Source organism: Triticum urartu, chromosome 6, assembly GCF_003073215.2.
Source record: "Triticum urartu cultivar G1812 chromosome 6, Tu2.1, whole genome shotgun sequence".
Taxonomy (NCBI): domain Eukaryota; kingdom Viridiplantae; phylum Streptophyta; class Magnoliopsida; order Poales; family Poaceae; genus Triticum; species Triticum urartu.
Window position 1 is genome coordinate 570,443,933 of NC_053027.1, and position 12,204 is coordinate 570,456,136.

At 45.1% G+C, this 12,204-nt stretch overlaps 1 protein-coding gene and 1 pseudogene across 1 annotated transcript; both read left to right on the forward strand.

Annotated features, from left to right (window-relative positions):
• Positions 1 to 6,832, forward strand: LOC125515579 (annotated as a pseudogene).
• Positions 6,833 to 7,760: 928 nt separating this feature from the next.
• LOC125515578 (F-box/FBD/LRR-repeat protein At3g52680-like) lies at positions 7,761 to 11,125 on the forward strand. Its single transcript, XM_048681073.1, has 4 exons — positions 7,761 to 8,814; positions 9,320 to 10,213; positions 10,291 to 10,446; positions 10,553 to 11,125. Exons 1-4 carry the CDS (start codon positions 8,809 to 8,811, stop codon positions 10,970 to 10,972), a joined length of 1,476 nt encoding a protein of 491 aa, XP_048537030.1. The 5' UTR covers positions 7,761 to 8,808; the 3' UTR covers positions 10,973 to 11,125.
• Positions 11,126 to 12,204: the final 1,079 nt, after the last annotated feature.

The following is a 12,204-nucleotide window of genomic DNA, read 5'->3' on the forward strand; positions in this document are numbered from 1 at the left end:
ATGGGGGCGGAGTACGTGCCGGAGAAGCCCGGCCTCGACGCCGGCGACCCCCCCTCCTCGGCGCCTCCGCCCTCCGCTGCCGTCTTCGAGAAATTCGGCTTCAAGGAGCCCCCGCCGCCGCACCTCCCGCGGTTTCCGGGTCCTCCTCTCCTCCCGCCGAGGTATCCCAGTCTTCCTCCTCCCTTTTTGCTCATTTCTAAGAAATAGTGTAGGGTTTATGAAGGGGTTTCGGTGATTTAATTTGGGCGTGAGGGTTTGGTGCGTGGTAACAGCAAATGTGCTTTCTGGTTGAACTGGAATCGGGACTTGAAGGACTAAACTTTTGTTGCTGGTAGGGCGAGGAGAAGGAGAATGCAGGCGCACCCCAAATGCCACGAAGAAGAAAGGGGTCAGATGCAGTTGCGGAGGATGAAGATTGCAGAGGTGAAGCAGATGTGCGACAAGCCTGATCTTGTTGAGGTGCTTTTCCTCGTGGATCACTCGTGCATAACAGTGCAATGTCTAAACTTGTCGAACTGCCACGCTGTTGGACATATTGATGCTGTTGGATATCCATATGGCATGTTTACATGGATGCATCATCTCACATGTGCCTTGTTGTTTGTTTCCCTTGCTAGATCTGAAGTTGCTGGTTTATCCGAAGTCCTACTGGAACACCGTCCCTGTTCCAAGACACTGGTGCCAGGAACGGAATTTCTTGCAGGTTGGTGAGTTTTGAAACATCTATTTTTTTAGTATGGTAACAAATTAGTTGCTCGGTAAGTCGGTATGCAGAAGATGGTTGCATTTTCTTCCAAGTCAGCCAGGGAGTCCCTAAGATTTGGTCGCTTGGCCTAATTCCAATATTTAGTGTGCTTTGCAATATTTTGGTTGTGCCAAGGCTTTTGTTGGTGCAAAGTAGGAAAACTCAACTCATTGGCACGCCTGTTGCTTGTGCCCTTTTTGCTGACATGGATAGAGATAGTTGGCTATACTGATTAGTTATTTATTTGAGGCCCCCGTTTGCTGACATGGCTAGAGATAGCTGGCTGTACTAAATAGTTATTTATTTGAGTAACATACTTTAAACATTAATTCTTCTGAAATGTCAATCCAATTTGCGATCCGTTTGAACAGCTATATACCTTGTGATTTAATCAGTAAACCAAGACCTACATTAACTATATTTTGATGGAAAGTACTAATATATGACATGTGGGACACATTTGCCACAGCAACAACTAGAGTTGTCATTGTCTGTACTCCAATTATCTCAACTTTACTGTCATTTTGGAGACATATTGAACTCTTGATTATGCTTTACAAAAAATTGTGGCTTGGCTATTTGGGGCAACAAACCAAACATGCCCATAATGTCCAACATGTTTCACCCTTCTTATATGGATGTTTAATTCTTGCAGAGACTGCTGTTACAATCGAGGAAGCTGAAAATGGTGTTGCGCTACTTGAATGGTTTCTGTAGTGTATATAGGATAGTTTTTTTTTTTGGCAGGGGTATATAGGATAGTGAATCTACTGTGTATCATTTGATGCCTGTTCTGCTGTACAAATTAGAGTCCAACTAGAGTCCATGGCTTTTGATATTCCATGCATTAGAATCAGATCGCACTTCTTGAACTGTTATCTTTTCCTTGAAGACTAAAAAAAATTCTAAACTCAAGATAGCATCTGGCACTGCCATATTTTAACATATTGCTCTGTTCATATGTTTGGATTTATGCATTATATTCGTTTTCAGGGAAAGATGGATATTGAAAAACAACCGTTCCAGCTTCCTGACTTCATTGCTGCAACTGGAATTGAAAAAATAAGACAGGTAACATACTTTCTTGGAGCTGAGGAACATACATGACCTGTTTATGTTGGTGTCAATGAAGCTACTATTTGGGTTTATTGGTTCACTGGCTGGTAAATCTAGTGTTATATTCGCAAGCTGATAAATTTCATAAACTTTCCTGCACAAAAAGGAAAGCCTAATTGATAAATGTTTATGCAAGCATACATTGAGAATGAGAACAGCAAGACATTGGAACAGAAGCAGCGCGACCGTATGCAGCCCAAGATGGGGAATATGAATATGGATTATCAGGTCAACATCTCCACCTGCATATCATATTAGTTTAGTTATGTTGCCAAAGCTATATGAAGCAGATTGTGGGTCTTGCTTCCTCTGCTTTCTTCCATACAACCATGAGTACATATATTGCTACTTTTTAGTGCCCTCTCTAGTTTTCTTGCTGTGTTTGTATTTTAGGCCCTCTTTTTGATGCAAACCTAAATTCTCCCTGAGTTATCTGCAAATATGAACCCATGAGAGTAACTTCCTGAGTGCCATTCTAATGTTTAGGGAACTTACACAACTAATAATGCTAGTTCTGGTGTGTAATTGATATTTGATGTAACTTTAATATATTATATCTGCCCAGTTATCAGTTTGTACCATGGTTGTCATTCAAGGCTAATAATGTTTTGTTTTCCACAGGTTTTTCATGATGCATTCTTCAAATATCAACAAAACCCAAGTTGACTAGTCATGGTGATCTGCATTATGAAGGGAAAGAGTTTGAGGTACGTACTCTACAATATTTACACAGCAAAAAAGGCAGAGACCATCCATGAGTCCATTTATGGGTCTGATGCTAAGTTCTACTTGCACATTCTACAGCTGAAGCTTAAGATAATGAAACCAGGTATGCTGTCCCAGGAGCTTAAGAAAGCTCTTGGTATGCCTGATGGTGCCCTGCCCCCATGGCTTACCAGGATGCAGGTATGTATTAACTAACCTATGTTCATCAGGTTTTCTTATTGGCAATGCTTTCATCATTAGCCAGTTGACCCCGCTTCATTTTGCCAGTTCGTCGGTCCTCCACCCTTTTATCCTTATCTGAAGATCCCAGGTTTAAATGCCCCGATCTCTCCTGGAGGTAGTTTTGAGGATGGTACCTTACCTAAACCAAACCTGCTATTAATCTATTATTTCTTTGTACCATATCCCAGTATATGAACATGTTTTTTGGATTCCTGCAGCAAGTCAAATCTTGTCAATAAAGTTAGTTGCAGTGTATTGTGGTTTTCGTGAGCAGCACTAACATTTGCTTTCTGCGATTATCTAGGAAGAACCTCTCAGTCGCAGCAAACACTGGGTAGATTCAGACGACGAAGAGGATGAAGAGGAAGAAGAGGAGGAACTAATTATTCATGCGGAAATAGAGAGTATTTGACAAAAAACTACCACATTAGGGGTTGCCATCCCACAGAACTACCACATTCAAAAAAGTGACTGATAACTACCAAAAAATTTTAATTTTGTGACTAAAAACTACCACTTTTGAAAAATGGTCAGTTTAGACGATTTGAGCACGTTTATGACATGCGGGACCCATCTGTCAAGGCTGACGTGGCGGCAAAGTCAACTCCGTTCATTTTGACCATTGAGCTGACCGTTATGACAGGTGGGCCCACACGTCATTCTTCTTCTTCCTCTCTCTATCTCGCTGCCGAAGCTAGTCGCTGCCGTTCGTCTCGCCGCTGTGGCCGCGGCCCTACGGCTGCTCTCCTGCTCCTAGGCGCCGCCGCTACCGCCGTTGTCCCTGCTGTTGCCCTCTGCTTCCCGCGCCGGCGAGCCCTTGGCCTCCCCTGCTTGCTGCCGCGGAGCTCCTGCCCCGCGCCCCCTGCTGGCTTGCTGCCATTGCGGCTTGCCGGCCCGGCCACCGCAAACTGCCCGCGCTGCCCGCCGGCCTGCGTGCCCCGCCGCAGCCCCGCTGCTGCTTGGCTCCCGCCTCTGCCGCCGCCGTGCGAACCCTCCCCGACCCGCGCTCACGACTCGCCCCGCCTCCTCCTCCCAGTGCCGCACCGCCCCCTGCAGCCCACACACGGCCACGCTCGGCGGTCGGCCAGGCCCGCATCTACCATCGAGCAGTAGCTCGCGACACCGACAGCCGGCTCCGGCGACGAGCTCGTCCGCAGGGACCCGATTGCTTTTACTAAAAAACTGAAAAGGACTTGATTGCTTTTTTATAAAACTTGCAAGGATCTGATTGCTTTTTTAAAAGTTATAGGGACCTGGTTGTTTTTATTTTTTTAAAGGGACCGATGTATGGGCCCCACCTGTCATAATGGTCAGCTTAACGGTCAAAATAAATGGAGTTGACTTTGCCGCCACATCAGCCCTGACAGGTGGGTCCCGCATGTCATAAACGTGCTTAAATCGTCTAAACTGACCATTTTTCAAAAGTGGTAGTTTTTAGTCACAAAATTAGAAATTTTTGGTAGTTATCAGTCACTTTTTTGAATGTGGTAGTTCTGTGGGACGGTAACCCCTAATGTGGTAGTTTTTTGTCAAATACTCGGAAATAGAAGAAGGCATTCGGTCTGTTGACACCATCTCAAGGTAATTCTCTATACTCCTGTTCTTTTGTTGCCAGTTATTTTAAGTTCCAGCTACCAGTTTTCTTATATCAATTAAATAGTGCAGTAGACACTTAGTTTCTAATTTTCGTTGTTGCTGTAACAGTACTCCAGCTGCTGTGGAAACACCTGATGTTATCGACCTTCAAAGCTGCAGAGGAAGGATCCAGATAACCAGCCAGGTTAGTAAACTGCTCTCTGTGTACGAGAAAGCAAAGTGGTGTTAATCATCAATGTCTTGATGGTTGACAAATCATTCTGTTATGGCACCGCTTGGCTTGGCTAGTCATTGCTGTTAATCATCAACACGCTGTTTCTTCCCTCTGAAAGTTCTTGAACACAAAGAAGAAATGATCACCCCACGGGCGCTGTTCGCGTCGAGCCACCCATATGCTTCCCTAGCCAAACCTATCGCGTAGTTCTCCCTCGATTCCCATATAGTTTGTCAACCATAAAAGTCACACGCCGCATGGCCTCACTTTGCAGGTACGTGCTGGTGGCAGCTCAAGATAAACCGTGTCATCAGGCGGCAGTATTGGTGATGGACCTGGGGAATTGGGAAAGCCTCCAAGTGACAGGTAACTTACCTATTAAAAAGTTTCGTTTTACACCATCTAATAATTGCTACATTTCCTTTGTAAACCTGCTATCGTTTCTTCCCAACCGCATAGGCACCCAACCCAGTATATGAAAATGTTTTTGGATTCCTGCATCACGATGAACCTTGTAAATTAAGTTAGTCGCATTGCAGTATGGTTTCTCTTGAGCAGAACTAACATTTGCTTTCTGCAATTATGTAGGGAGAGGAATTGGACGAAGCCGGAAGATGGGAAAATAGAAAAAAGCATTCTAAAAGAGGAAGAGGTACTGGAAGATGGGGAAATAGAAGAAGAAGAAGGCACTCAGGAAGAGGAAGATGAGGAGGATGAACTGGAAGATGGTTAAATAGAAGAAGCTATTCGGGAAGACGTAGAAGAGGAGGAGGAACTGGAGGAAGACGGGGAAATAGAAGAAGCTACTCAGCAAGAGGAAGAAGAGGAGCCGGAAGATGGGAAATAGTACAAGGTATTTTGGCAAGAAGAGGAGGGGGGGGGGGGGGGGGGGGGGGGGGGGGGTGGACTGGAAGTTGGGGAAATAGTGGAAGGCATAGGCAAAAGGAAGAAGAGGAGGAGGAGCTGGAAGATGGGGAAATGGTAGAAGGCATTCACTCTGTTGACACCATCTTAAGGTAATTATCTATACGTGTGTTCTTCTACTGTCAGTTGCCATTTTATTTTCCAATTTAATAGTGCAGTAGATACTAGGTATTCACTTGTCCTTGTTACTGTGACAGCACTCCAGCTGGCGTGGAAACACCTGATGTCATTGACCTTCGGAAGCCATCGATGAAGGAAGCAGATAATAACCAGGCAGAAAGGCCATTATACCAGGTGATGTAATGTGCTCTCTGTGTCCAAGAAAGAAAAGTGCTATTGATCATCAAGTTGTTGGTAATTAACATAGTGCTCCCTGTTAAGTTTGCTAGTCGGTGCTGATAGCCGTCAGTTTGCTCTTTCCTCCCTCTGTAGGTTCTTGAACAGAAGGAAGAAAGGACCGCCTCTGCCGGGGGCACTGTACACTGCCGCCTCCCTCGATTCACGCTTAGCTTGTCAGCCATAAAGTCACAACTCACAAGCTGCCGCATGCGCATTCTCGCGTTAATCACAGGTACGTGCTGGTGGGAGCACAAGATAAACGATAAACGTGCAGTGTAGTTGTTGTCACGTGTTATTTAAACATGTTCCTTGCCTGATATTGAGTCTTTGCTGCTTAAGAACCAGGGGCTGGAGAGAGTGGACGTCACCATCTACCTGGACCAGCTTGACGCCGTGCACGACACTCTGGTGGCAAAGTAAGACCGTCTCACCGGCCATTTTCTGCTGCAGAGTGCAGGGATATTATGCATGGTGCGACATGTTTTGGTTACCTACCTATGTGTTTCGGTTGACAGGTGCAGGGAGTTATGGGAGGAGGGAGAGAGGTGCGGGCAAGAGGAAGAGGAGGGGGGAGATCGGCAGGGAAGGGAGCTGGCCGTCGCGGTTTTCTTGGAAGAAGAAGAGCAAGAAGATGGACTTCAAGTTTTAGAAGAGTAGGAGAATGACCTTTATTTTGCGTCTGCAAACTAAACTCATTGGAGGAGGTAGATTAGCGCTGATGACCTGATGAACAGCTCCCGCCGCACGGAGGAGAATGTGAAGCTCGTGCGGAGTAGTGCACATGCCGGAGTAGGAGGAACGTGGTTTAGGTGATGACTTAGGTAAGATGTAAAGTTTGATTTTTGTAAAGTGGGATTCGGCAGCGGCCTTGAAGATAGTGTCAGTGGCTAGACTTGTGAGACTGAAGATAGTGACAGTGGCCTTGAACAGGCTATTCGACTAGGAGGATGCAAAAAATAGTCGAAACATTAGAAGACTTGTTTTTCACCGTGCAGTATTTCTGTAGAGGTGGGTTTGTTTCTTCTTGTGCACGCATAATAATCTTATTATGCTCTTAGTTCTAACTCTTGTTCTAAAACTTCACACATGGCAGGTATAGTTGATCAATCCCACTACATAATTTGCCTTCTTGAGTCTGAATCACCAGATGGCCATCAAATAGCTGTTGAAATGATATCAGGAGATGGGCACTCTCACACTGCTAATCTTCCCACTTCTGTGAGCACTGTTTATGATCTAATTTAGTTTTCCTAGTGTAATACCTCTTGATCTCTGTCAGCTACATGATATTCTTTTGCAGGATCAAGCAAGGAAGTTTGTGGATCGATCATTCTTCTGGTAAGTCAGCATTTTGCCCCAAGGAAACCATTTCCTTGATAAATAAAGAACTTGTATATTTTTACAATTTTGGTTAAGTGAGGGATCAAATATGTAGTCAACTTTATTTGATGGTAGCTTGGAGGATTAGAAATATGACTATTGCTTTCCAATTAGCTGTTCTTGCATTAATTGCGAGCGAACCTTTCTGTCTGTGGTCATTTGTCTCTTAGGCAGTGACAGGCTGTTGATATGTTTAAATACTACTATGTTGTTTCTTGTTTATGGAGTGGGCATGCTAAACTAGTTCCTGCCCTGGATGAATTCAGAATTTTAGGAACCGTTGTTTTCCAATGATGCTGAAATAATATTTCAGCTCTATTTCTGAGTCTTGGATTGTGTGTGCAGATGAAAGTGAATGGCTACGCACTATGCAACTCTACGGAATGCAATGGATTCTCTGATCTCAGGCGGGTAAGATGAGGATTCTTTTTATTAATACTCGCAATTACTCCCTCTGTTCCTAAATATTTGTCTTTTTAGAGATTTCAAATGGTTACCACATACGGATGTATATAGACATATTTTAAAGTGTAGATTCACTCATTTTGCTCCGTATGTAGTCACTTGTTGAAACCTCTAGAAAGACAAATATTTAGGAACGGAGGAGTAGATTAGAATCGGCCCAGTTGCACCTTCATTAGAATCAGCCAAAAAGCTGGCATCAACAAAGTGTGATGCATTTTTTTGGGGGTAAGGCCTAATCTTTATTGATTAAAGACCACATAGAGTGGGATAACGTTCACATTTAAGAGCAAATCTGGCTAATCTATGAGCTTTTACATACACATACAAAGTCAGTAACATTGGACTGGACTACTCATCTCCCCCACCGCCATCCACCGCTCGGCCCAGCTCGGCCTCACGTCAGGAACAATGGGCCTTAGCCCATCATTCCTCCATCGCAGGCCGCAGTATATAAATGGCGATCCTCCTTTCCACGCCGCCCCCTCCCACCTAGGGTTCCACCATCTTGTCAAAAGAAAAAGAAAAAAAACTAGGGTTCCACCAGAGAGCAAAGGGGATCGGGTGTCAGTTATGCGCCACCGCCTGCCCTGCGCCGATCTCCCCCCTCTCGCCGTCGCAATCGCCGTCGGATGCCTCGAATGAGGATCCACTGCTGCTTGCGAACAGGCGACCAAATAAGCAGCTCCCCCTTTGGGAGCTGCAGCCCCCAATCGAATCAGCAAGAGCAGCAGCTCTTTTGGGAGCGGCGGTCCGCAATCAAGCGGCTCTTTCCGAGCTGCGACCGGCAATCGAAGCAATCAAGCGGCTCCTCTCCGAGCCGCAGTCCGCAATCGAAGCAGCTCCCTTCTTTAGTGGCTAATCCGGAATCAAAGCAGTCCTTTCCGGATTACAATCAGAAACAGGCCCTCTTTCGAATTCAGTCTCCGAGTCTCCATTGGTGGCGGCAACCCAGCAGATATATACATATCTGGCCGGGCGGACACCGCGCTTCTCGCAGCCAATCTTCGGAGGAGACGGCAACTCGTGAGCCAATTCACGGTGACCAATTCTTCTCGGGCCTCGACGGATCTACGCAGGAGCCATGGGGGTGAGTTCACTGTCCTCTTCTCCTCTCGGTCTTCTGTCTAAAAATTGTACTCCAAATTGCATCTATTTGAAGTCTTATTACAGGGAGTAGTTTTTTTTTTTTGCTCTTGGACTACATCAAATCGCATCTCTGCAATTGTATAAAATTTAACATCTTCGAAACTGAATCAAAATTTGATAATTGCAATTTTTGCGTGCCAAAAAATATGCAAGTCTGTGTGGCTTGTACTACATTGGAATTGCCCTTCCTTTACATAAGATATTTTGTTTTCAGAGAGAACCCTTTAGTGGGAGTTAAAAATTATGCAATGGAGCATCCTGTTATTCTAAGAAACTTGCAACTTTGCGATTGTATAAAAGTTGCTTTTTTAATATTGCAAGAAAAATATGCCAAGTTTGTAATATTTATACTAAATCAAAGTTATGTCTTTGTGATTGTAATTGCATATCTGAGAATATTTGCGACTTGTGAAATTAACTCTTATTTGTTTCCATGCCAAATGCAGAAAGGCAGTAGAGATGATATGCTCAGCGCATTGCCTGACGACATTCTGGTCAACATTCTTGACCGACTCAATGTCCCTGAGGCTGCAAGAACCAGCATCCTGGCCAGACGGTGGGGTCAGCTTTGCGGCAAGCTGTCTCGGCTTATAATAAGCGTGCAGGACTTCCTCCCCGAGGGTGTGTTACACAGCAACGTCTCTGTTGATGAATTGGTCCGGACCAATGCGGCTGTGGTCCAAGCGACAGAGAGCATACTGGCACGCAGAAATCCAGGTGAACACACCATCCGCCTACTATCTACGACATTCTACTTGAGAGATGATGCCCCCCTATCCATCGGACGTGCTGTTGGTCATGCCATGGCGACGCACTTGGTTGAGGTTGCCAAATTCAGTGTTAGGACAGGGACGGATGACATTGCTGAAATAGACAATGATGAACTTGTAACCTGTGGGAGAAAATTCATGGTGTTCTTTGATGCTTGTTCAAATGCATTTGTTGGTCTCACTAGCCTTGAACTACAGAATTTGAGATTTGGTGAATCGGACATATCCAGCATCCTAGTCTCCTGCAAGCGGTTGAAGCATCTGCACTTGTACAATTGTGACTCTGGTGAACACAGCACACTCCAAGTTGAACATGCTCATCTCAATGAGCTTTGTATCACCCAGTGTCGTCTCACACATGTTAAGCTGAGCTGGCTCCCTCAACTCACACTGTTGGTCTTTGATGGTTGGATAGATTTTGATGATCCACTATTTATTGGTCATGTCCCATTGCTCACGTCTGTAAGCCTCACAAACGTTGCCCTTAGTTTCAACAAAATGTTCAAGTTAAGTGAGTTTCTTAGCAGTACCTCTGTACAAAATCTGAAGTTGGGATTTAGATCCGAAAAGGTAAGTCGAGATTGTAGCTTTGTGAGCCGTACTTCACTTACTCTGCTCATCTCATCATGCGTTTTTATTCCTTGCAGATTTGGGTTCAGCCAGAATGTCCAACTCAAAGTCTGGCATCTGTCTTTTGCCAGCTAAGATTTGTGAATCTGGTTAATCTTCCTGAAGGGTATGATCTCACCTGGACAATGTTTATTCTTGAAGCTGCACCCTTACTGAAGGATCTATACATCACAGTATGTGCTTACCTATACATCTCTTTTTGCTACATGGGCTTAATATGAGTACAAATGTCTGCTCTATTGAATTTATTTTCATCTTTGTTGTTTTTATGTCATGCAGGTATGGGATCATGCGTGTTCAATGGAGATGGATGAGAAGAGGAAAAAAAAATTATATAGTGAGGACAAGGGTGTAGAGTGGGACTCGGCCACAGCTGATTTCCAACACCGCAGTTTGGTTACACTTGTCATCTGTGGCTTTGAATCTGAAGATTACTTTGTGAATTATGTCAGACGTGTTATGGCAGCGGCCGTGAATCTAGAGGATGTGTTCCTGTATAGTAGGTTGTTGTGTGCTAACTGCAAAGACGAAAAGCAGGTCAGGTTCCCCTGGACTAAAAGGCAGAGGATTTCATTGAAGAAGAGAATAACTGTGGGGATTGAGTCCTTTGCCATAATTCACTCCAACAAGATGGTAAGGGATGATCATCAAGCAAAAATTCTGTACCCGGAGTGCTCACGGTTTGACACAAGTTGCTGATTTAACATTGAAGCTGTTGGAAGTGTTAGTTACTCCTCAATGGAGATGGATGAGGAGAAGAGGAAAAAAGAATCATATAGTGAGGACAAGCTGATTTCCAACACCTCAACTCCTTGATTTAACATTGTTGGAAGTGTTGGTTACTTTTGTTAAGGTGTTGTTTGGATAGGCAGTATATGCAAAACCGGATCTCCACAAACCAGGGAAACGGTGTAACAAACTAAAATCTTGTTTGGCAACTCTAACCAATCCGTGAATATAGAAAACTTGGCTTTCCAAAAACCCAGATTTCAGGTATATAGAAAAACGACTAATAGTCGTTTTTTCATAAATGAGATTTACATAAACTGGATCCCAACTGAGAGCAGAGCAAGTGTTTGCCGGCAGCTGCACGCCGGGTCGTGCAAGATGGAGGGGACGCGACGAGGCGGTTGGTCCGACGACCTCGGGGAGCAGAGCAATCGCTCGCCGGCGGCTGTGTGTGGAGTCGTGCAGGCCGGAGGGGACGCGAGAAGCAGCTGACGGCAGAGTCAGTGCGTGGGGACGACCGGACGACGACCTCGGGAACCAGCAGATGCCCTCGCCTGCGGCCGAGTGTGGAATCAACGGAGGTTGAGGGGAAGCGAGAAGCAACCTGAGGAAGAGTCAGTGCAGGGGGGCGACCACCCAGGGGCCAACGGATGCCCTCGCCGTCTGCCGCGCGCGGAGTCAGTGGAGGTCGGAGGGGATGCGAGAATTAGCCTGGGGCGACTACCTCGGAGACCATGGGAAGTGCGAGCAGGAGGCCGCATGCAGAGTCATGGAGGCCGGAACGAAGTACGGCAGCAGCATGGGATTCGTACGGCATGTTGTCGAGCTTGTATGTCTCGTCAATGGGAAAGCAAGGATGAAGGTCATGGACGAGGTAGGATAAAGCTAATGTTTGTTATCCAAACAAAAAACTCTTAAGGACCTTAGTTTATTAATTCTCTACCCAAACAAAGATTCCTGTAAACACGTTATTCATAAAATGAGCTAAAAACTTGTTTTCTACAACCCCACCACTAATCCTCGCTATCCAAACAACCCCTAAGAGTTCTTCTAATTTTGTTTTGACCTTATGAACTGTATTCTTATTTTATGATGATGGAAGGATGATGAATACTGAACTATTATTCGCATAAATTTAAGTGACATGTTGGCTAATGTGTCGTCAATTGTTCCAAAAGAAGGAACATGAATAAGCATGCCTT

Excerpts from the sequence above, each read along its gene's own strand:
- LOC125515578 (XM_048681073.1), top strand. Across the intron at positions 10,214-10,290 it reads TGGGATTTAGATCCGAAAAG|ATTTGGGTTCAGCCAGAATG; the intron begins GTAAGTCGAGAT and ends TATTCCTTGCAG. Across the intron at positions 10,447-10,552 it reads TGAAGGATCTATACATCACA|GTATGGGATCATGCGTGTTC; the intron begins GTATGTGCTTAC and ends TATGTCATGCAG.